The sequence below is a fragment of the Alexandromys fortis genome, unplaced genomic scaffold (genome assembly GCF_014885135.2).
Source record: "Alexandromys fortis isolate MF-2015 unplaced genomic scaffold, M_Fortis_MF-2015_v1.1 scaffold_32, whole genome shotgun sequence".
NCBI classification, from domain to species: domain Eukaryota; kingdom Metazoa; phylum Chordata; class Mammalia; order Rodentia; family Cricetidae; genus Alexandromys; species Alexandromys fortis.
Window position 1 is genome coordinate 12,467,433 of NW_026067938.1, and position 25,884 is coordinate 12,493,316.

General features: G+C 36.2%; 1 protein-coding gene across 4 annotated transcripts in view; it reads left to right on the plus strand.

Moving 5' to 3' along the window:
• The window catches only part of Msr1 (macrophage scavenger receptor 1), a 57,336-nt gene that overhangs the window by 21,506 nt on the left and 9,946 nt on the right, over positions 1-25,884 (plus strand). For 2 of the 4 annotated variants that reach the window (XM_050147275.1, XM_050147277.1), the window contains exons 6-9: positions 2,223-2,303; positions 3,645-3,734; positions 6,043-6,096; positions 25,037-25,225. In XM_050147275.1, the coding sequence (XP_050003232.1) occupies positions 2,223-2,303; positions 3,645-3,734; positions 6,043-6,096; positions 25,037-25,225 (414 nt within the window). Of the gene's footprint in view, positions 1-2,222; positions 2,304-3,644; positions 3,735-6,042; positions 6,097-7,693; positions 7,766-8,256; positions 10,766-25,036; positions 25,226-25,884 lie in introns of those variants that run through there. The other 2 variants (XM_050147278.1, XM_050147279.1) reach the window with 2 other exon arrangements.

The following is a 25,884-nucleotide window of genomic DNA, read 5'->3' on the forward strand; positions in this document are numbered from 1 at the left end:
ATGAGGGCAGGTGTGGGAATGTCACCCACACACTAGAATTTCTTAAAGAGAAATGCAAAACCAGACATGGTGAGTCATCACTGGGAAGGCTGGGGCAGGAGGCCACAAGTTTGAAGCCAGACTAAGGTTCACAGTGAGAGGCTGCCTCAAAAAAAAAAAAAAAAAAAAAAAAAATCAAAGAGAGAACTATAAACGCACAAAAAAATCTCTTTCCTTCTTTTCTGACTATACTGTCATTTAGAAACACCTCTTGAATTCTTAAAGATAATCTTAGCTATATCAGTGTCTTCTACCGTGCCAATGACCCTTACTCATCTTTTAGCGAACATAAGTCATTTATGCCCACATAATAGATTTTAGTCATTTTCACTTTATGACTATTTTTCTATAGTTCTAACTTTCTGGTCTGTGTGCTTATAGTGTTATCTCCTGTAAAAATTCTTGAATTTGAAGACCTGACAACTTCTTTTCCCTGTATCTGTTTCTGGGGGGGGGGTGCTTTTTTTTTCCAACTTGATTTATGTCTCTCTCGTTTTCTTGGTTTGTTTTTTCTATAGTTAATGTGAATTATTTTTATTGAATTTATTTTTCATCAAGGTTACTAAAGAAGTTTTAAAAACTTTATGATATACTCCATATGTCTTGATTGCTGTTGAAATGTTCTAATATACGTTAATGCTGGTCAGCATCTTAAAAGATAACTGAATTGTATAGGGAACTGAAAGTGCTTTGCCTTATGACACATTCCCTTGTGCCCTCTGTATGAGATTACAGTTCATTTCTATGCTATGGACTTTCACAAACCAGAGTTTAGTCTACATTGCTCATCTTACTTTGTATTAAAATAATTTATTAAAACTTGCCCATGAACTAGCCAATTAGTCCTTTAAAAAATCTATATCATCCGACTTTTCTGGGTTATCATCCTTATTCATAAAATGCTTTAAAAGTTCACTTAGCAAAAATCAATGGTATAATCTTGATGTCATTTTCTTTGTTTGCTCTTGATTTTTCACTGTCTTACTCCATACACATTCATAATTATTTTGGTTATTTTATGAGGATAATTTATGGGAATTGTGCCTTTGAATACCAAGTATACCAAGTATCTGAAGAGGCCTAGTATTTTTTCTCTGTTGTCTGTATTTTGAATGACTGCAGAATTAGTTACTATAACTAATAAAAGAAAAATACTGTGTAATATTTGCTCTGTATTCTCTCTTAGGGAATAAACACAAGAAAATAACAGCTATGCTTACACACATACCATTTTCTCACACTCAGTGCTAGGAATAAAGCCTAGGGCCCTGGACAGGCTGTGTTGGTACTCTACAACTAAATTCCACCTAGCCATCTGGTTTTGTTTGTAATTTTAAATATTTTTATGGAAATTGTTTAAAACTGTAGGTGGTGCAAAATGATAATAAGACGTTCCCAGTGCATTTTGGAAAAATTATTCCTATGGGTTTTGGTTGCCCTTAACTTCATTCTTCATCTGTAATGCCTGTGAGATCACAAATTTGGAATTTTGGATGGAGAATGTTTGTATTAGATATTTGTTGTACTTCTACCATTTTCCAGTTTTGTGTGTCGTATCAGCCTTGTAATTGGTCTACATAGTCTACAGTTTACTCATTTTACCTAGAAAAGGAATCACCTAACTTTATCAACACTTATTTTACAGATTTTAAGGTTTTTAAGTTAAAATATACTCCATTAATTTCCCCCATTCCATTTTTTCCACCCAACCCTTCCCATGTACCCTACTTTCTATCTTTCAAATTTATGGCTTCTATTCCTTTAATTGTTGTGACAAGTACATACATTCACCCACACACTCATACACACACATACACACATCCATATACATATGCATATTTATCTCCACCAAGAGTATTACAACCTTGTTTTAATATGTACAATATTTATGTTATTTTGTGTTATCACAGTGACCCTTTCTCTGTTACCACTTTATTATAACCTAGCAAAATATTAACCTCACAACAGTATTTATGTGATTTAATTTGAGGATATGACATTTTCTCAGATGAGGCCATTGCAGTTCTCAACATCAAAGTACTTAGCCATTTAGAAAGGTCAGCGTTATTCATTTTATATTAATGTACAGCAAATAGAAATATTTGGATTTCCATATAACTATCTTGATAAATGATAATCTTACCCATGCTTTATAATTATAGTCAATACTGTGTTTCTTAAAGGACCTCCTGGACCTCCAGGGGAAAAGGGAGACCGAGGGCTCCCTGGAATAAGTGGTCCACCTGGCATTCCGGGTTTAAATGGTAAGGACATAGTGTAATCACTTAATCATATACCATGAGGTTGAATGATGTGTATCCATGTTTGTAATTAGGGATGAATATCCATTTCATCTTTTCTGTGGTGTAGCTGTGTGTGAGTGTTTGTAAATCATCTCATGTGTTGGAAAATATAATGCATTCTAGCATCCTAATCACATGGAAAATTAAATGGTGAGTGTTAGTTTATTTTAAAGTATTTTATTATTTTATGTGTATGTTTTGGTTGCACATATGTCTGTGCACTGTGTAAATGCCTGGTATCTTCTGAGATGTGAAAAGGGTATCTGCTCTCAGAGAACTTGAGTTACAGATAATTGTTAGTTGCCATATGGGTTCCAGGAATCAAACATGTGTCCTCTGGAAGAGCAACCAGTGCTTTTAACTACTGGGTCATCTCTCTAGCCCAAGCACTAATTATTGACTTTTGTACATTATTTAATTATTTAGCAGCAGTTACTACAAGAGCTTGCTTATGAGTCTGAGGGCATTCATAGAGACCACATGCAATATATTGTTCACATAAACCTATATGTGAAGGAGAATAAGAAAATCACCTTCACATTGGATTAATTTGCAAGCTATGATTTTTTCCAGTTATATAGAAACATTAGTGAGTCACAAAATTGTGCTTAATTATTTTCCTCTAAGGATGTCATAATCTTGAAAGCAATGTTTTGAAAGGAGATTATGGAAGACATAGAAAAGGAGAGAGAAAATGAACTTTCTTTGCTCATAAAACAATTCTGTAACTAACAATAAAAACAATGCTATTGCCATGCATTCAAATGCCATCCTTTGCAAACAAATTCCCTTCATAATGTTTGCAAATAAAATAGACTGAATGATTTAAACACAACTAGAAAGGAAGACTAGTCAATTTACCTAAATACCTTGGATTTGTTTTTAGTTTTTCTCTTTAGATGAAATAAGCATTCCTTTTTCTATAAATATTTTGACTAGTCAAAATTACATGAGAAAAAAATACCCCAAGTTGAAAATCATGAATAAAATCTATCATATAAGAATGTTAAGATGTTAAGTTTCAAAAATTTTTATACAAGTTATAGACAGATGATAGTAGCTTTCTAGCTAAAATGGAAAATGGAGTGCTTTTAGTTGACTGACAATGTGCTTTTCGTTGACTGTAACACACTCATTGCAACAAATTTATGTCATTTATTACATTATCTTTCAATCGAATGTGTGGATGGTTGGAAAATGTCATACTCTCCTCAGAGATTCACTTACTTCATTTATTGGGTGCTCAAATATGTTTGAAAATTAATTGCTAGACATTTTTTGTTTTCTTTATTAACCATACAGGTGCTCCAGGCCTTAAAGGTGATCGGGGTCCAGCTGGCTTCCCTGGAAATAGAGGATACCCAGGGTCACCTGGAAAAGCGGGGAGGTCAGGTATTGTAAAGCTATGGTTGTTATCATAGAATATGAAAATAAATCTGGATCTTTGGTAGTGTTTCTAAAGTGCTTGCATAAAAATCTGTACTTATAGAACAGCAGTACTCTAACAGTTAAATTTATAGTCTAAAATAAATTGAAATTAGTTTTTACTCGTAAGAGTGAAATTCCTATGCCCCAAAATAAAATAGTTGTGTACACAGATCATATATACACATTCACACACACACACACATAATCTATTCATTTTACACAATAGCAGCACACTATGAAGAAAGTTATCTACCATACAGTTAGCAGAGTCAAAAGACTACCAAGAAAAAGAAGTGAACAGTATAAAGGTAAGTTCCAGTTGAAAAATATCGATAACAAAATTAATGGATTTATCTTACATATTAGTGCATAATAATCAACATTGCTCAGTAATGTCTCTTTTGCACAGAAAACAATTGTTATTACAACTAATTATATTAATAGACTAACATTGGATTGTGTTCTTTGTACAACAACATCAGTAGGGAATAAGATTATTTCCTATTTAAATGATAGTAATACCAAGGGAATACAGTTCATGTTGTTAAGATAGTTTTGATAGATTTCAGCACTTATAGGTTTATAGGAAAATATCAAGGAAGGCAATTATTTTTCATACACCTCTCATTAAATACACTGAGGAAACATTTGATGCAAGCATTAAGCCAGTAGAAGTTTATAATTATTAGCAAAAGTCATTGAGTGCGTTATGGTTCACTCTTTGTGTTCCATATTGTATGAAGTCTGACAAGTGAACAGCATTCCATTTCTATGGTGTTACAGAATAGACTCTTAGTTGCAAGTTGTGATCCACCTAAACACTATGAACTCTTCACCCAACCTCTACCACACTTCAGTACATGAATGGATAAACAAGTTGTGAAGAAGGCAGAAAGCAGAATCAACAACAAACAACAAAGACAAACAACAACAACAAAGAGACAAACAAAAACAACAACAACAAAGAGAAACAGACAATCAGGCCACGAAATGATATGGAAAAATCTTAAATGCAAATTGCCAACTGAAAGAAGCTGATCTGAGAATACTAAACTCGAAGATTCCAACTGTGTGCTCTTCTGGAAAAGGCAAAGTTGTGGAGTCAGGAAGTACATCTCTGGTTGCCAGGTGTCTAGAGAAGGGGCCATGATAGTTAGGCAGATCACAGGGTATTCGTGGACTCCTCTTCTGTGTAATGCTGGTGTTACACTGTATAGAAACTGTAGCTTTACTGTATAGACATCACTGTATAAGAAACAGTGGTAGCAGTTGTACAACTATTTCTCCTTCCTAAGCACGAAATTCAAGCTGAAATGTTGAAACTGAGTTTTATATTGTGGCTTTCTCTGGGAAGAATAGAAACGATGAACCATAAATGTTCATCATAAATGTTACTTTTCTCCCATTTACATTTTTAGATCTTTTATTTTTCTTCTTGAACAATCGGAAAATGTGGTAATACTCTTTATTAAGGAGGAGTATTCTTTAAAAATTAAAATGTTGGGGTCTGACCCATGATGAATGTTTCCATATTTACTTCTAAGTTTGAATCACTGACCCTTATGTAACACTTGGGCTACATCCCTATGTAAATAGATGTGTATTCTCATAGCCAAATGTGATTAGTCTACAGAATTAAGGGACCAATTAACACTTAGGAATGGAGTCATTAGAATTCCATCATGTCCCTGGACTTATACAATCCAGCCTTTAGGATGTTCTCTTGCAAAGGAATAAATAATGAGACATAAAATAAATTTGTAATGGAAAATAGTAAAGATATGGGATGAGTTAGAAGATGTTGAGCTGTTGGAGGAGGGAAAAGGCAAGGTCAGATAGAGAGGAAAATGAAAACGAACATGCAAAATTATACTACATTTCAGTTTTGCCTGTTTTGTGAAAAGGGGACATATCACACCCTTGTAAATAATTATAGATGTTATAATACTAAAATTATAATGGGGTTTCAAAAGTGGCCGCCATCATTATCAGCATGGGGTGGTTATTATATTTGACTAACTATAAGTTGTTATAAATTGGTGTCTTATTTTGTGGTGTCCTATTTCCATTTAAAACAAGTTCTGTGGAGTTTGAAACCACGCCTTAGTGGTATAGCATGGGTTTAGTATACACGGGCCTCGAGTACAATCTCCAGCACTCCCAAATGAAAGAGAATAAAGAGAAAAAGAAACAGGTAGTGGAGAAGCAGAGTAAGATATCAGCATTTTCTGTTGAACTAATTCTTTTCTCTTTTGCTGTTTTTCCCCCTAAGGATATCCTGGACCTAAAGGCCAAAAGGGAGAAAAAGGGAGTGGAGGCATATCAAGTAAGTTCATGACTTCTTGTTTTCTATGTCAGTTTCTTTTTAAAATAAAGTTCGAATTTGATATTAGTAGTGTAGGCTTAAAACAAACATTGAGAGATTGAGAATTATCTGCAGAGTTTCTGAGAAGCCAGCCACAATTTTTCCCAAATAAAACATGCTAATTAGAATAAAACAAATAGATTAGATTACACAACTCCTTCAAACTCATTATGCATTTGTATTCTGTTTTTCTTCTTCTTTTTTGATTAGCCCTATTTTCTAAAGAAAAAAATCACACAGAAAATTGTCCAATTTTCAAGTCAATTTTTACCCACTGAAGAGAAATCAAGCTTTTGAATAGAAACAATCACAGTCCCCTTACACACTAAGTGAGCCTATGAAAAGCTCATACATAGACATGTGGGCAACCTGAAGACCTTAACAGAGCAATTCCCAGGCAGCTAGAGCTTTTGTTTTATTTTGTTTTTACTAAAATCTTGAAAATGTCACATTATATATCCAAGACTTTCCAACCTTCAAAGGAATAGATTTCACATCAGGAACCTCCATTATAATGCAAACTTTTCATTGAAATGCAAAAGACCTGAGTATCAGATTTTAAAAATTAAGTATCAACTGAGATGGCAATAGTATCCTAGGCTCCAAGTAATTTTGTTATGTGTATAGGATGAATATACATTAACGTAATAATTGTGAAGAGAAATGGATACCCTACTTGGGTTATTGAGATCAGAGTGCCAACCTGTCTTCCAAAAAGAGTCTACATGTGAGATACATGTCTGGTATGAGCCACAGCCATGCCCTCCTTGTTCAGAGCTCTGTTGTAGACAGATCATGATAAAGTCTTTGTTAACAAAACCTTGCTGGTTTTAGCTGGGATCATTTTTTTTTTAAAAAACATAGAATCAGTATTTCCTTGTTGTCACAAAATTTACTCTAGCCTAATACATTGTACAGATGGCACAATTAGACAGCATGGGGTTATGACTGTTATGAACCATTGCAGTCCAATCCACCTATGATGCTTTCAAAGCTGAACAACACATAGGAGTGATGGATTCCTCAGTACTTGGCTGCTTTCCCCACTGCTCTCAGCATATTAAGGCAACATAACCGCATCCCCTCGTCCTTGTTTCCTTTCAGGTGGCCACTTCTCTGCTGGTTGCTTGTTAATGGCCCTTTATCTCCTTTCTCTTTCATCCCATCTAGTTTCAGTTGATCTCTTATCAGCCTCTAGTTCTTAAGTTTCTGTGTATCTTTGTCTATGTCTTTATTTTCTCACACTTTATATAAAGTATCTTGATCTCATCTCCTTTCCCTGAGGCTTTGTCAGAGCTTTGAAACATTGACCGTAATTGAGTGTGGCACCTAAGGAACTTCTCTACTTTTAACCTATAGATTGTAAAGCCACTCCGCTTTCTGTTTCTGGCGGCTTCTAAATACTTATAACAATTTTTTCAGCCGTGTCTAGAAATTTGCATTACAAATGTGGATGACTATTTGGGAGTTTGAGTACTTTCTCTGAGAAAGCATTAAGAGCTCTTTGAGGGGGGATTGAGTGTGAACAGCCTCTTGATTCTTCTACATGTCCCCCCAGAGAGAATGGAAAGCAATTCCACAACCCTCCAAAAGAAGAAACAATAATATTCATATGCATCTATCGTAAAAGGTCCTGGTTTTCTGTGTTTAATATGCAATCACAAGTGCTTTGGCCTCTTTTCTCTCAGTGACTAGATTTTTTTTTCAAAATACTACAAAAAATTACAGAGATATCACAATTACCACAATGTAGTCATTTATTTCCTTACTCTTAAATAGGCAACAATTTTTTGCTTGCTTTGGTTTGGCTTTAATAATCAATGTTCAATTCACCATTTCCTATGATGTTTTGTGAGAATGTTGTGAAATATAGTATTTACTAGAAGTATAATCAATAGTTCAAGGTTATATGCATTTTACAAAGAGGTCTTGCAAATGCCTCCACAATGATTCTATAGATTATTCTGAATGAAATTACTCAGATCTCCACATTTTAATCATGATCTTAGAAATTATATTGAATTAATTCAATGTATATTTTAATAATTCAGGTATTTTTGAAATATAAGAAAATAATCCTGATTTCCTTTTTTACCTATGCACCTGATTACATTGGGGCAGGACCCCTTTAAGATCAGGTGGGCTGAGCAGAATGCTCCGCTGTCATCTCCTTAAAAGGCCTTTCACCTCTGGACAAGCCATCAGAACAACTGACTTCCGGGATCTTTCTGCAGCTCCTTCAAATGACTTTGGCGCCTGTGTCATGTCATTGCCTGGTCTCTTCACGACCTCTTCTCCTGACTCTGGGTGCTGCGCAGGCTCCCAATTCCATATGTATACCATCATGCCCTCTGCTGTAATAACCACCATCCCTTGACACCCTTCACTTAGATGCACTCATATGCTGTCTACTGGGATGTTCCTGCCTCCTTCAGCCCTCCCGCTGCTCACTCACCTAATCTTGTGGAATCCAATTTAACCCATTGGGCTCTGGGAGAAACTTCATGGATATTGATTAAATATGGGTTCTTTAATATCAAGATATTGTTCCCAAATAGCAATAGGGATAGAATAAAAGAAAATCTATCCATCCATTCTTTCACTTGTTCATTTAGCATAAGTTCAATGTGTATGTTGTGAAGTCAGAAATAACAATAAATATGTTTTTCTAAATGTATAGATATAAATATACCAGTTATAAACAAACCACAGATGACTAACCTAGGAAAATAATAGGGTGAAGTAGACATTGAAAGGAGAGAGATACTCGTGTCTTTTATATTAGAAATAACCTTATTTTTATTGCCTATTTCACAATGCTACCTTCTTATTATCCAATTCAAATCATATATATATATATATATGAGAGAGTAGAGAGAGATAAAGCATAATTTGATAATTTCTTCAATATGTTTGAATGAGAACCAAACCTAACTTCATGAATTGCCTATTCATTTCAAACAAAAATATTTGATCATGAAAAGAAAATCAAAGTTTTATTCTAGAAAGCTCTTTATATTTACTTGAATTTTATGTTTGAAGTGTATATACTAGAAAATAAATATTACAATAGACATGAGATATTTTATAGAAAAAATGAAAACAGGAGAAGGAAAGAAAAGAAAATACAAAAATAATAAAGACATAAGATCCCATGAAGCTTTCATGTTGATTCCTCTTTGTGAGCCAACAAAGAATATTTCCCAGGGTTTTCTTTTTTTTTCTTCATGTTTTAACACTAAACCCTAAGTTCCACAGCATTAAGATAGAAGCACAATTCTAATTGTATGCCTATGTGTATCTCAGTTTTTCCATTTTTTGCTCTGCCAAATGATGTCCCTTCCTACCTCACAGGGTTGTTGTGGGGACCAAATTACATGTGTGATGTTCTGTAAAATCATAATGACCTTTAAAGTTGAAGGAATGGTTCGTAGCAATCCTTCTAAACATAACAGCTATTCTTTGCCATTTTTATGCAGACATATTAAATCTCTAATCATATTAGGACATAAAGAAAAATAGAAATGCCAGGAGCCATATATATGTTTTGGGCAAAAAGAGAGATGTTAGAGAATAAGACAATATTTTTATGTTAGATGGACGAGCAGGGCAAGTGTGCCCAGATCATAAATCAGTGAATTTGTCTTAGCACAGCAGAAGAGTACTAGTTGCAAGTAAGAGAAGCAGCTAAACCAGAGGTCGTATCTGTTGACAGAGGTCAGAACAAAATGTCAGACTAATAAAGCAAGAGTCTGGGCTTCATAGAATGAAACCTGAGCCCAGAACATTCGTTGAAAAAGTTCTGAAAATGGTAGCAAAAAATTGGTATTGTCACTGGTAGTAGGTTATGTCAGTAGGTCTGTGTCTGCATGCCACCAAGATATGATCAAATCTGGTCATGAAGGAAAAGAAAAGAGAATTAGCCAGTGATTGACGTAGTCTACAGTACTAACTGACTAGTAATTCTGTGCAAACATCTAGGAAAAAAATGGATTTGGGTACGTGACTTAATTGGCTGAGCTATAGAGTGTGTGTGTGTGTGTGTGTGTGTGTGTGTGTGTGTGTGTGTGACTATTTTCTTGTGCCAGACAGCACTGTTGTGGCCAATTTTGGCTTCATACAGAATAACCCTGGTCCCAGGTGTGCAGGCAGGCAAATTGTAGGAATTCAGTTTTCAAGGCATCTCTATCTTCCAAAACTAAGCATGGATGCTGAAGTGTGTAATATTAACCTGAACTTCCCAAATTAACAAAGACATCTCTATCTTTCTCTTTGGATAAAAACAGATTCCAAATGCCCTGTTCAAAGGCATCAATTTATCCCAACTTTTATCATGTATGATGAAAAGTGACAAATGACTTGTTTCGATGCTTTGTTGACTAGAAAGAGTGTTTTTTTGTCAAGCAAGGGAACCATATAAGCAAACACTGGGAGGCACCATCTTAAAGGGTTCTGATGCTTATCTGGGCTGTGTCAGCATGCTCTGCACATCATCAAAAGGAAAGATACAATGTTAATCTTTGGAATCTTATTCTGAAATGCCTACAATGTTGTGAAAAAATGCATTTGCTATGTTTTGTACTGAGAACTCAACTCAATCGTCAATAAACTTCTGGTCTGTCTCAAAACATTTAGTTGACTTAAGTTAAAACTTCCTTCTCCCATCACTAACTGTGATAATGAACATTCAAGTATGCTTGCTGTGTACAGGGTACTTCAGATGCATTTTCATACCTAATACTCAAAGAGCCATTGGGGTAACTGCTATAAGTATCAGTGTTTCATGAACTTGAATCTAATGTTAACTGCTAATAAAAGAAAATAGGGCAAATTCAAACATATGCCAACCAGTTTCCAAATCCTCATGACTCTGTGAAATGTTTCCACACTAGTCAAATATTCTATGCATGCTAATATTACAGATATTTCATACAGAGGGTTTGGAAGTAGAAGAAGAGAGAGGATATTTGCAATTAGCAATTCCACTTTGCAGAATGAGCCTTATAATTGAGATAAAAATCTATAGAGTAGGTCAGATTCCAAAAGTATGCTATTGAGTCATCTTTGTTTATGTTTCCACCAACATAACTACTGCACACGTTGCCTGCTTTCTCTCCCTCAAGTCTATTACTCAGACACATCGTCTTCCTGGAAGTGCTCTCAAGACTTCCATTATCACTAATGAGAGTTACTTACTTGCACCTTGGGGAAAGCTACCTGCTAATAGTCTAACTTTATTTCAGTAACTGACTCAGTGTTCACATTTTCTGGTATCATTGGCTGCTTTGATGCCTCCTTGCACTTAAAGTGTTTTCTTTTTCTCAAGTTCCAGAGTGTACTTTCCACAGGAGCACTAGTTATGGCCATCAAAACAAGACACATCATACCAGAGCAGGAATAGCTCTCCGTAAATTAGAGAAGTTCTACCTAATTTTATGACAATTGTGTTTTGTCTATAGCTTCAAATGATCCTCCCAGTTGTTAATAAAAGCAGACAACATTCCCCTAACACAATATGTATGGTCTTTAATAACACTATCAATGTCTTGTAAATGGAACCAGAGATTTAAATCAGCAATGGATAAGTAGTTAGCTTGTTCTGTTCAGTAAGTCTCCCCAATGACTCTCACAGCAGGAACTTCACCAGATCCAACTAGACAGGAAAAGTCACTATAATTCTTTCCAGGATTTGTACCAGCAGATTTGAAGTTCAACCAGTATGGACATGGGTTCAGTAAGAGAAAAGAGGCCTAGCATGGATGCTACACATCCTTCTATAACCTCAGAGGAACCAAGAATCTCCCTGCATCCATCTCTAGTCATGAAATGCTGTCTTCTGTGCTACAGTAGAAAATTCTGCTTTATAGGCACACAGGATCATCTACTTGTTCCCATTCAAGTGCCTTATAAGTAAGGACTTGCAGCCTATTATTTGGTCTTCTCCTGCTGTCCTGTCTGGAAGTGAGTTACAGTTAGGAACTGAATCTCAAGTTCAGTTCCCTAGAACAACAGCTAGCTCGACAGCACAGGACATGTGCAAGAGGATCACTGCAATACTCGAGCTAGGACTTAAGCTGGGTCCTCTTCACCCTTCCTTAGAATACTGAAGTTATTCTTATTTTATGCCTCCTTTAAATATGCACACCCTGATTAGTACACTTCGGAGAAAAATATGTGAATTCCTGGAATGTTGCAGGGCAATTTTAAAGCCCCCACTGTGAATTGTGTAGTAAAATGACTGTTTCCTATTAATATATTTTGAATTATTTTTTGAATAACTTTGAATTCTCGCTTCCTTGGAATGCTGACAAGTGTAATAGAACACAAATATTCAGTTTTCTATGCACAATATTTTCATAAAACTCCATATGGTTTATAGCATGATTCATTAGTCTCCAGCAAAATAATTAAATGTTCTCTTATAAACTATCATCTAAATGAAACTCTCTCTTATCATAGCCACATTTATTTTTCTAATATTAATTTTTAGTATTCTATTAGTCCTTTGATAATTTCATACGATGTGTTTGGATCATATTTACCATCCTTCTCCCAACCCTTCCAAGATCTAACCCTGCTTCTGTACAAACCCCAACTTTGTGTCTTAAAAAATATATCAAGACCAATTAGTGTCACCTATATATTCTTGGATGTAACCACTGGAGTATCGTCAACTTACCAGGAGAAATTGAATCTCTGTCTTCCAGCTGCTATCAATCACTAGTAGTTCCTTAGCTAGGGGCGTGACTTCTCACCCAGTCCCTCCTTATCATGCCATGATTAGGTCTGACCTGAGTGTGAACCAGTCTTGTGCATGCTGTCACAACCACCGTGACTTAAGTGCAGCTGTCCTCCTATATCCAGGAGACATTGCTTCCTCATAGTCATTGACATTGCTAACTCTTACACTCTTTAGACCTCTTCTTCCACAATGATCCCTCCCTCTATTTCTGAGAACCACGCTAACACCCACAGGAATTCAATTTGTGCATCAAAAGAACATGGATTTCCAGTCACAGAAAGTAACCAGTTGAATAAATTTTATCATTATTTGCTAAGAAGCCCAATAGATCCTTAATGAATATTTTGAAATTTTAAAATCAGACATTTTTTTTTAGCTTAAAGCAATGTGGAGCTTTGTACAGTAATGTAAATGCTATGCCACCTAGTTGGATTACCTGTTAATTAATTTCCTCATTGCTCTGACAGGAGCACCTTATAGGAAGAAGAGTTTGCTTTGGCTCACAGTTTGAGGGTGTCATAAACCATAATGGCATGTGAATTCTGGAGTTAGGAACATGAGAAAGCTGCCCATGCTTTGTTCATAGTTAGGAAGCAGAGAGAGGTGCATACTGGTGCTGACCTTACTTTCCTTCTTTCTACTCACTCTGGGAACCCTGAAACTTCTGTAGGTGTCTCCCACAGTTATGGTTGGTCTTCCTGTCTCATCGAATGCACTCTATAAACTCTCCTTCAGACATTCCCAAAAGTTTGTCTCCCCAGTGATTCTAGTTTCTCTCAGATTGACAATGTTAACCAATATCCCAAACCCTTAAGTAAGAAAACATAATAATCCACTTAATGTCCTTTTGAGATAAGACTCACTCAACAGTCCAGTCTAACCTCAATATAGTAATCTTTCTGTCTCAGCTTCCCGGGTGCTAGGATTAAAGGTATTTTACACTATGCCCAGCTAAAAAAGAATCCCTTTTAAAGAAGTTTTTGATGTGTTCAAATCACAGTATAGCAGATAGGATACCCTTATTTCCCACCTAAAAATGAAAGAAAAGCTCGCTCTTTCAAGCTCCCCTTTTATTTGCTCTCTTAACTATGAATACTCAAACACAAAACATAAGTGAAAAGGAGAAAAGTAAAACACGTTACCGCTCTTGCACTGTCAGAATCTTATTGAGATTAGAAGTCGAAGACTGAAGTGCCCGCACGGTTGGATTTTCAGGAGACCTCTCTGCCTGGCTTGCAGATGGCCACTAAGCCAGTCTGACCTCTGAGGATCATATGATATTCCCCTCCTAAAGCACCAACCCTACCGAACTCGGACTCTGCTTTTATCAAGTCTTTAGGCATAAATTCCTCTGTAAAGGCCATAGTTCTAAACACAGTCACCCTGGAAGTTACGTACACAGGAAGAACATACTGTAGTCCTAACAGAAGATATAAAAATTTGACCCTGCTCTTCAACAATAACAGAAGAGTGAATTGGTATTGACACTATGTCTATGGGTCTTATATTTTATATCTGCCTTTATACAAAACTAGGAAGAGAGTCTTTCTGTTGGTTTCTATCAGTTTATCCTTAGGGGAGGCCTAATATGCCAGTAAAATTTAAGTCATATTGATGCTGAAACTTACAAGAACAATTTCACTTGTATTTTACTAATTATTAAAATTTAAATTTCAGCGATGTTATTTAATATAATGCCACTTCATAAATGAAAACTACTACCCAGGAAATTTTACCTGAATATACAATAACCAATTTTTAAAGGTTCCTGTCAAATAGAATGAGCTTGGTAATCCCGTATGTTCTTCCTCGAATAATTGCCACCAATATGTTTGTAAAAGCAGTTAAGAGGGATGAGAATGCTGGTACCACCACATCGTTTCAGCATTTGGGAGGTTGGAGCAGGAAGATTGCAAATTTGAGGCGAGCTTAGGACATATAGTAGGAGGCTTTGTTTTAAAGAACAAACAAAAAATTGAAATGATGAAGACAGAGGCAGAAGGATCTTTGTGAATTCGAGGCCAACTTGGTCTGTGGAGCTAGTTCCAGGACTACCAGGGCCGTGCATAGAAACGGTGTTTAGAAAAACAAACAAAAACAAAAATCCCCTGCAGCCAAGGCTGTGCATAGAAACAGTGTTTAGAAAAACAAACAAAAACAAAATTCCCCTGAAAACCTTAAATGAAAAGTGGCAAAATGTGATAAACTTTCTCATTAAAGAAATGAATGTATTGGCTCTCATAAGAATTCTACAAAATGGATTTTATTTCATAAATAGCAGGATATAGGGTATATTAGGCTTCTCTAATGGAACAAAACTAATGGGATGGATATATATATATATATATATACATATGTATATGTATGTGTGTATCCTTCCTACACACATGCACACACACACACACACACACAGAGGTAGGTTTTTAAAATAGTAACACAAAAAGAATTGCTTCAGTGATCTGAGAACCTGGTATCTGAGGCTGAGTGTCTCAGCTTTTAGAACAGTCTCACAATGGCTGTCCTTTCCCTAGGAAAAAGGCAGATAAGTTGATCAACAGATAAGCTAGTAGTTGCTCATTCTCTGAGACGGGGTGCCTCCTAGTCACAATCTGGCACTGGAAGCCTAGAAAATTCCAAGGTCCTAGTTCAGGACAGCAGCTGGGAAACAATGGTCCTGCCATCAGTGAAAGAAGCAACAACAGGGCAGACTAATTCCAGTAATATGGAGGCTAAGAGAGCAAATGGTAAGATGAACTTCCATCTGCCACATTTTTTTTTTTTTATCCATGCTGGTTTCAGAAGGTACTGTCCATATCCAGTGTGAGTCTTCTCATGTCAATCAAAGTAATCAAGATGCTACTTCAGGTAAGGCTCCTTCTCAGACAACTCTAATTTGTGACCAGCTAGCATCATAACCAAGTTTAATACAGGAGTGAGCTCAAGTTAAATCATCTGGACTCAGTCTCTCTGCAAGGCTCTTAGATTTTATATTTGTCACCCCTGTTGCAAATAGCTTCACTCTGAGTCATATTATTTTTACATCTTGCTACTGTTTTCCTTTAAAAAAAATCCTCTGATTCATCTCTACTTGGGGGCTGAACTTACTCTTGGCTACTGTGTTTAGGGATGGGTATACTCATTCCCTAACAATGCTTTAAATGTCTAGTAATTAGGAAGACGTGATTTCCTTTTCAGAATCTCAAGGGTACAAGAACAGAGAACAGGGAACAGCCCTCACTGTGTGGTTCAATAACATTTAAGAACAATCTTCCTGATTGCTCATTGGACAGCTATTTTAGCAGCTCAATTCTTTCACAGTGGAAATGAGTTATAATCAAGGAACCACACTGCATCCTAGGAGCCACTGGTCTATAAGTTACTCATAGCTTGGGGGAAATATAAGAATAACCTCTGGAGTTTCTGTTACTGGTATGCAGCAGACCTGGCATAGGGGATTCTGTTCATGGGTTTTGTAACATGAGCTGGGTCACACGCTTCATAAAAGCTGCCCATGGTTTTGGAAAGGTGAGGTGACTAAACACTGATTTTGTAATGCATTGCTGCTGCCATCGCCTTTTGCTAAGCATTCAGCCAGGTGTCAGCACTTTTATAAATAAATGCAAAGTTATGGCTGGGTGGTGGTGGCGCACTCAGGAGACAGAGGCAGTTGGAACTCTGTGAGTTTAAGGCTAACCTGGTCTACAAGAATTAGTTCCAGGACAGGCTCCAAAGCTACAGAAAAACCCTGTATTGAAAACCCAAAAAGAGAAAAAGAAAGAAAGAAAGAAAGAAAGAAAGAAAGAAAGAAAGAAAGAAAGAAAGAAAGAAAGAAAAAATCTTCCACTGGGCTTGGCATTCTTCAATACACCTCTAATACTTTCTCTCCTCCACTCAAACCTCAAAAGTAATCTGTCACTGTGGTTTCCCCATAAGTATTTAAGAACCTAAAAAACAAACAAACAAACAAACAAAAACCCTCTGTAAAACCTACTATAGGTGTGGTTGGTCTAAGCATTTTGAAACCTGCCTTAGTTGACGTTCAGCTCAAAGACAACATTATAATGATCTTTAAACCAGCTTTTCTCCTCAAACATCCTTACAATACATTGTCATTTAAGTTAGGCCTCATCTCAATTCCATGGGAGATCATTGTAATAATAAATAAAAATGCAAGTATCAGAACTTCTTTTCCATATTATAAGGCCAGTGTCACAGTAGAGACTAGAAACTCACCTACCTCTGAACCTGTACTTGGGATATTCTGAATGTATTTGATACTTTCATCTAACTTAGAGTATGTTTATTGAGATCCACCATTCACTAGGTCTATTTTTCTGTTTTTTTTCTTGTCTAAACAAAACAAGCCAATCTACATCAATTCATATTTTTACAGTCAAAGTTTGACTGGTCAAACAAATGGAGGCACCAATATTCTGAATAAGGAGACTGGGTTCTCTGTTGATATTTTGAGGTTTCAAGTACTCTGTCTCTAAATACTTTAAGGAACAGCAGTGACCCATGGATTATGACTGCTCTTGTTAAAAACCAATATAATGAAGACGGACAGACAGACAGACAGACAGACACACACATAATTGACTTCTATCAGTTCCATTAAGTCAGTTGGGCTACAGTTAGCGGAAATATTTATGGGAAGTCACTTTTCTCTCATATAAGTTGGGAAACACTGTAGTAAATCAGGATTCCAATAACTAAGCAGATTAAACTTTAATGGACCAGATTGGGAACAGTTTTTTTCTCCCTAAGCTTTACATTTCAAATCCCCTTATAACCTACAATTTTACAGACTAATTCTCAAAATAAATTACGGTTAACTTTCATTGTGCTGTTTCTATAGTAGCTCACATATTTGGATAACTTGTTTTACATGTTATAACATTTGTAACCCCAATCCCAAGAGACAAATGATAAAATGTTTATTCTGTATGAAGAAGGACATAAGAATGTCATCAAAATGTCTGAAACGTACAAATTTATAAATCAGCATATACAGTGCCCTACACTATACATTTGAAATCCTAAATGAGCCTTGTTCAAATTCTTAAATTTGGACCTGATGATTTTGGGCTCCCAGGGTCTGAAATGATAAGCAAATAGTTAAACAAATTAAACAGCCCCCAAATAGGTAAATTCCACTGTGTAGAATTTTTAAATTCCTCCTTTTAAATACCTTTACAAATTAAGATTCACTAAGAAATGGTACTAGATAGTTCTAATACAGCAAATATCCTAACACATGAGCTCTCACACATCTACAGAAACATATTTCACCGGAATTTAAGTCTCTCAGTATTGTTTTCATTTCAAGTATTTACCACTCTCTTAGCAAAAGTATCTTTAAACCTCCATGATTCAAATTTTTAGTATTCACGATTTAAATATAGAAACAGTAACCTTTAAAAATCTTTCTATATTGAAATAAGCTACTCAAAATTGTTCTTACAATAGTATCTAAGTTTATTATAATTTTATTTTTAAGAAATACCTTCTCAGTATTTATTGTAATGTTTGCCAAATTGTGTAGTTTAAAACCGTGATTGATTTTGAGAACTTACTCATTTCCAGCACAAACGAAACTATTACTGTGCGGCTTACTTTGTAGACTTCAAATGTTCAACAATTTGGTTTTTAATATTGAAATAGAATTGAGCAGGGGAGAAAGAAGAAGGATGGAGAAGTATATAGCTCAATAAAAACAATGAAAAAGAAATAGAATTGAGCATCAACATCATTTTAAAGGTTAAAAGTTCCTCTAATCAACAATACTTTGGTAAAAATAATGTTTTCCTTTCTTCTTCAATTTTCTGCCATCTCTGTGTTTCATGGAATTTCAAAAATACAGTCACATCCACTGCAAATCTCAGTAAGTGACCTGAATTAGGATATATATTATATATATATAATAAACATTTATTATTTGTTATTATTTATTATTTGCTAAAATGTATAAAACAAAATTAGTTCATACTGGATTAAGGTGACCCTTAGTTCAGTGAGCACATATATGAAGATAGGAACACATCCAAAGAAGAAGATCTAAAATACCGTAACTGCATCCAAAGCCACCAAGACATGGTAGGAGACACCAGGGGCTGGGAAAAAGCAAGCACAGATTCCACAGAACCTTGAACAAAGAGGTGTTTCCATAAGCTTCTTTACTTTAGTCTTATGAACTCCTAAACGGTGAATTTCTATTTTAAGCCACACAGCCCCAGTCATTTGTTATGACAACCATTGGAAAAATACTTTCGGTTCCAGGTTTTCTCCAAATTTCATTCCAACAATCAGTCCTTCTTCATTGGAGGACATGTAAAAACTCTGCTTAGGCATCTAACAGAATTGTTCCCTACATAAGGAGAAGTATAAGCACAAATCTCACAGGATCTTAACTTGAACCTCCACTAAATTGTCTTGAAGTTTTCTGCTAGACTGGACCCCGCTGTCTTCGCCATCTCTTTAGTGTAGTGTCCACCCTCATAGCCAACCCTCTCACAGTTCTCTTCAACACATCCTCTGGCTTTATTCCTGCCCCCTTCTGACTTCTGAAGTAAGATCTAAAATCTGTATGATGATTTTGAATAAACACATACCTGGGATTTCATCTATTAAAAATCTCATCAAGGCAATTGATTACCATAAATTATCAGCTCTTTGCAGAAGTTTCCCAAGTTGTGAATTCTTTCAGGTCAAAGGGCAACCAGGCAAACACACACTTAAATACCCACATTCAGGATTAAAATATGACAACTACCATTGTAATGAGTTTAACCCTAAAATCTAAAGACAACAGAGAAGAGCGAGAGGGAAAAAAAAAAAGAAAGGAAAGGAAGGGATGAAGAGAGAGAGAGGAAAAGAGGGAAGCCCAGAGAGAGAAAGTGATTACAAGCATGAGTAAGGATTATAGCAGTACATATGTTTCTCTGGGTATACCCATCATAAAGTGAAAATATCATAAATCAATAAAACAAAGGATACACTTAAGCTCCCAATCCTCTAAATTCAGCAACACAACACACTATGGGCTTAGTACGTCCTTTACTCTGAACTCAAGGCCGGCTGGGTGCTGTCTTCTGCTTCTGCTCTTCTGCATTTCTGGAGGGTACAAGATTGCGTGTCAGGGCCACGAGAGAGAAAGCCAACTCAGAGGTCAAACCTCCAAGTTCAGTTCCTGTTGAGCAAGTGTTGCTTTTGTAGCATTGTGTTGTTAACGACCATTAAGTCAAGCCCCTGTAGGTTGAGAACTGTCGGTAATGACTAGTTCCTCCCCCGGCCATTTGTAACTTTAAAGAAAGATTTGTGCACGAAGCGCTTTTATCATTTATTATTCATCATTATACATCCTAAATAAATGTTTAGGATCTGCTGTGGCTCTGTCAGCATTGCTGTGAATGCGTTAACTTCTTTAAGTTAAATATATTTCAAATGTAACGAAAGACTATTTACAGAAAATTACTTTTAAGTGGCCACAGATGCTCTACCGTTTGGACTTGTAAGATGTCAATATTTACCATATTAACTATGTATTTCATCTGGGCGCTGCAAAGGCCTTATTGTAACCACCTTCCAGTCTGCCTAGGGTAAACCTTTATCATAGAATTTATTTTTACTTGTATGCTTGTACATATAAACAACAGATTAAGGTGGCTAAGCGGACATTCAGTCAAAAGATTTCTGTCTACCAGAGTCAGCAGATAAGCAACAAGTCCTCCGCTCTGAGCTGAAGAAACTTAGCTATTAGAATATATATAACTGCAGAGCAGCGGCTCCCACCAGCCCCCTGCCCTGCTAATGCCAAGCTCACAGGAGGCAACACTGTCAGTTACTCCCTTAACAAGACTCCAAACAATGTAAATTAAACCAATCTTCTTTTCATGACGTTACCTTACTTTTACTATACATACCAAACAGAAAATTACTGCTAAGTGGCCACAGATGCTCTACCATTTGGACTTGTAAGATGTCTAGAGACCTTGGCAAACAATACAGTCCATTTTTCTCTTGTTTCTTTTCCTAAGATTTGTAACAATTCAATTAAGTCATCTTCTGAAGTCCTTCACTCAGGAAAATCCTCATTATTTATCAACACATATGGTAGCTGTTTGTCATACGAGTTTTAGGGTACCACCTGCATTCTATTGTGTGCTGGAAAGATAGCAAAGGTATAAATCACGTGGGGGAAAGATAACCCATGCACTCCTGAAATACATGGTGGAGAATTGAGAGGGAAGTTAGAGAGGGAAACAAAGAATATTTAAGATGGGGACCCAGGTACAAAAAATATAGAGGCTTGTTTGGAACACTGGAGAGTCACAAGACTGATGAAGAAGGGAGAAGGTAGAGGCGAAGGAGGAGAAGGACAAGGAGGTGGAGGAGAAGGAAGAGGAGAGCAAGGAGGAGGAGAAGGGGAAGAAGAGGAGAAAAAGAAGAGGATGCAGAGGAGAAGACAAAGAAATGGAAGATAATTTTTCAATGGATCAAAGGAGATAGTGATCAGAGATTAAATGACAACTTTAGTTACTCTATGAGTCTTAGTTATTGGGAAGATATATTCCTACTGGAACCTGCTATCATTCTACAGAATTGTATTTGTAGCTACTCAAGATACCAAACTGGCTCTGTGACCAGGTAACAAGCATTTTCTTTTTATTCTCTGTAATGGCTGTACTCTTCACTAACATTGTTAGAGACTGAAGGCAGCCACAAATGAATAGTTGTACATACATCCAAACAAACTTTACCTGAAGATCAGACAGCAGGTGAGAATTACCCATAGGCCATAAATATTCCGCAATGGTTTAGAAGAGCTCCAGAAAGTAGTAGAAAATTATTCAGTAAATTATAGAAATGGCTATCTAAACTCTTATCTAAACCTATCCAGCAGGTCTTGAATTCCTACAGCAGCTCGTCAGAGTTGACTTCTAGTTCCTGTTTGACAAGAACAAATGTTACATGAGAAAATGGTGAATATGAATATCCACACACATAAATATAAAGGTTTTAGTACAGACAGATCATGTGCTATTTCTGCTGATTTAACCTCCTGAACTTAGTTGCTTCTGGAGTTGAGAAAACCGCAGAGAAATATATATATATATTGCAAAAATCCCAGGGGAAGTTATCTGCCTTGCTAAACATGCTACTATGTTAGAAAGATATTTGTGTTGGTTTTATTCATGTAACTATAAGCTAGCTAAGTTCAGGAGGACCTCTGATCTTCAGCCTTCCAGACAAATATTACAGTCAATATTTTGGTATGAAATGCCATGGATAGTGCCTATGAACTTTGGTCTGTCATGCAAGCTACCCCTAGTGGTATTAGCAACTACACCTAGGCATTCCTATTGGAGGGAAACACCGTACTACTGATGTACATCTTTAGCCTTGCTTTGTGGTTTTCAATTCAAGACAGGATCTCATTAAGTTGCCTGGCCTGGCCTTGAGCTCACACATAGAGCAAAGGCAAGCCTTGAATTTTTTAAGTCTCCCACTTCAATCTAACAAGCAGCTGATTGAGAGAAACTGAATGGATGTGAGATATGATTTCTAGACTGAGCCTCTTTCCTATCTCAGAAGTGACAAAGAGTTAGCAGAGATGGTCACGTGTCAATAATTAGTATATAATTGAAAACATCCAGATGAAAGGCTTGCATTGGCATATTACAGTCATTCTCCTTGAAAACAATGAATTATTTCACTATTAGAGCCTTTTCTTTTCTTTTAAATTTAGTTTTTTAAATCTTTGACAACTACTTACATGCATACAATTCATTGATGTCATAGTCTTTCTACACCATTATCCTCTCTTCTGTTCTTCCATTTCTTGTCACTTTTTTATGCTACCCAAATAGACCCTTTCCATTTCCGTGTGTGTGTGTGTGTGTGTGTGTGTGTGTGTGTGTGTGTACATCTGCACCAGTCTCTGGTGTGTGCTCATAATTGCTTTGGCCATACCATATTTAGAAGACAGCATTTTATATAACTCATTCCCATTCTCCTCCTCTTACATCCCTGTCATCTGATTTTCTGTGATGTCCCCTGAGCCTTGGAGTGGGTGAAATAGATGTCCCACTAAGGGCTCTTTCTAACATAACATGCCTCCTTTCTTAAATGTACAATATCATCCTCTGGTTTGTGCATCTCAAAATGTGAGTGCTGGGCCAGCAACATCAACACCACCAGGGAACTTGTTGCACATGGAAAATATGAGGTTCCATTTAGGTCATATTAAATTTGGGCCAGAAGTTTCTGCATACCAAGAATTAAGAACCACTGCCCCAGGACAAACAAGGCGCATCAATGGTACCTGTAGAGAAAGAAGATATTAAGAATGCTTCTATACACAAGTGTGGGGAAAGCCAAGCATACATAATTAAATGTTTGAGTATGTCAGTTTATCCCTGAATGAAATATATATATATATATATATATATATATATATATATATATATATATGAACATTCAGGCATAACACTTCTGAGCAAAATATGACACTATTAATATAGAAATCTTTATGAAATCTTTCTTAAAAAATTTCTTATTTTCTTAGGCACTTGATTTAAATGATTAATAAATGATTAGGTCACTCATAGATTTTCTCAGTAGTTGAGAGTTTGGATCCTGTCATAGCAGGCTACTTATATTTTAAAATTTTTTAGTTTTTGCTTGAGTGAAAAATAGATTTGTGTTTTGGAATGATTCCATGCATTCTGTAGAATAAAGAACATAGTTATAATAATGTCTTTCTACCTGCCACACCACCTATTATGCTCCTGTGTGGCTCACTGAGTTAGTCATTATATGAAAGCTCCAACTTCCTTTAAATATTATTCTATTACTATTTCAACAATATTTACTTGAATCAGGAGAAAATACCCCTGAATATTTCTTAAATATAATAAACTCTAAAAACCAAACCACCAAAATTATTCTTGGACAGCTGAGAACTATTTGCTATTTTTATCAGTCTTGCAGGCATGTTTGTCTGTGCAACATGCGGCTGCTTCGTTCCCATAGATGCTAGAAAGAAACCTCGTGCAACTGCAGTGATAAAGGGTGTGAGTCACTGTGTGGATGGTAAGGATTGCTCACTGGTACTCTGGGGGAAAAAAAAACCCAAGGGCTCTAATCACTGAGTTGTCTATCCAGCACTCCCTGGTTTGTTTTATAATTTAGTATGACTCAGACCTTTAATTGAAAGGATACATTTAAATAGTACTTTACATTTTTATATATACAGTGTATTTAAATCAAATACAACATATACATGAAATATTAAATTGGATTTAAATGGACTTACTCATTGGATGTTGTGATTATAAGAGATGATGATATTGTTAGCATAAGTATTTTAAAAATTGTTTTATTATTTGACAGTTTATGCATATAATGAATGTGGTCATGTTTCACACCCCCAGTTTCTTCCACTCACCACCTACTCTTCCAGCCAAACCCTCTCCTACTCTCCTGTCTGGGTCTGCGTGTGTTTGAAACTCCCTGGGTTTATTTAGGATTGCTTGTCTGGGCATATGTGCGAGATTATTTACTGGTACATGGTCAGCTTATCAGAGGCTACACCACTGGGGAAATTGGCACCTGCTCCCTCGGGGGGATGAGAAATTTTAAACATTTAGAGGGGGAAAATCTATGAAGTCATAAAACAAGGGATTCTCTTGATATTTCTAAGTATAACTACGTGCTTTTCTCTGAATAAATAAACAGTTTGACAATCTACTTTTTTGATCCTCTTAACTGTTGAGTTATGGATTAAACATAAGTGAATTAGGAAAATAATGACACACTCTGTGGCACATTTTAAAAATACGTGAAAAATTATGAGAAATCTACAAAGCTGCAATAAACTGGTATGCATCAAGGTCATTGGAGAAATTTGAAGTCTTCTAATGTATTTAAATGTTACTTCAATTCAGCTTTACAGGGAAGCAACGCTTGCAGTTAAACTCTTTTGCCAATAGGTGGCGTAAAAGTTTAATCATTATTCCAATAGTTTAGTTTACTGAAGAAATGTATCAAAACACTTTCTTAAAAAGAAATAAAAGTACCAGGGTTCACCTCCAACCACCTCAAAAGAAAATAGTGCAGAAATATGCATATAACCAGTCTTTGCTGCCTATGTTACAGCTACTCTTAAGAATGTTCGACTGGTTGATGGCACTGGACCTCACGAGGGCAGAGTGGAAATCTTCCACCAAGGCCGCTGGGGCACAATCTGTGATGACCGCTGGGATATACGTGCTGGACAAGTCGTCTGCAGGAGTCTAGGATACCAAGGTGTCCAAGCCATCCACAAGAGAGCTCACTTTGGACAAGGTAACCAAAAATCAGGTTTTTTCTTTAAAACCTGAAGTTGGCTTTTTAAAACATTCCTTGGAGAATTCCAAACATGAGGACCGAATGTACATCACCACCTCCCTTTCTCTTCCAACTCCATCCACCCTGTGTCCAAATTCTCCAAAGTAGGCAGGATTGTTTGTTTTGCTTGTTTGTTTGTGTACCATTTGGAAACCAAGTAGGTACAGAAGCATGTAAGCCAAAAGAAAAGAATTCTGCACAAAAGTTTTGAGGGAAAGTAAATGCCTTTAGAAAATATGCACATATATACATATTATGTATGTGTATGTATATAAGAATATGTATGCATATACATGTATATCATGTTCCTGACAACCTAATATCTAGATTTTATTTAAGCTTGCTGGTTAGTTGGCAAAGCAAGTAATATCATTGGACGGGGAGATGGAGAGGGATAAGTATGTGTGAGTTATTGACAGAATGTAGTACATCATTGGTGGCTGAGTTTGCACAACTGATTCTGGAGATGTTTGTTCAACGTTTGTGTTGACTTATAAACTATCCATGGTGGATTTAGAGGAGGGTCCCAACCTCTGTTCGAATGCCACAGAAGTAAAGTTTGTCATCTCCCTCATTTGGCTTGTAAAACATGGGATACTTCTTTGGCTATATATATG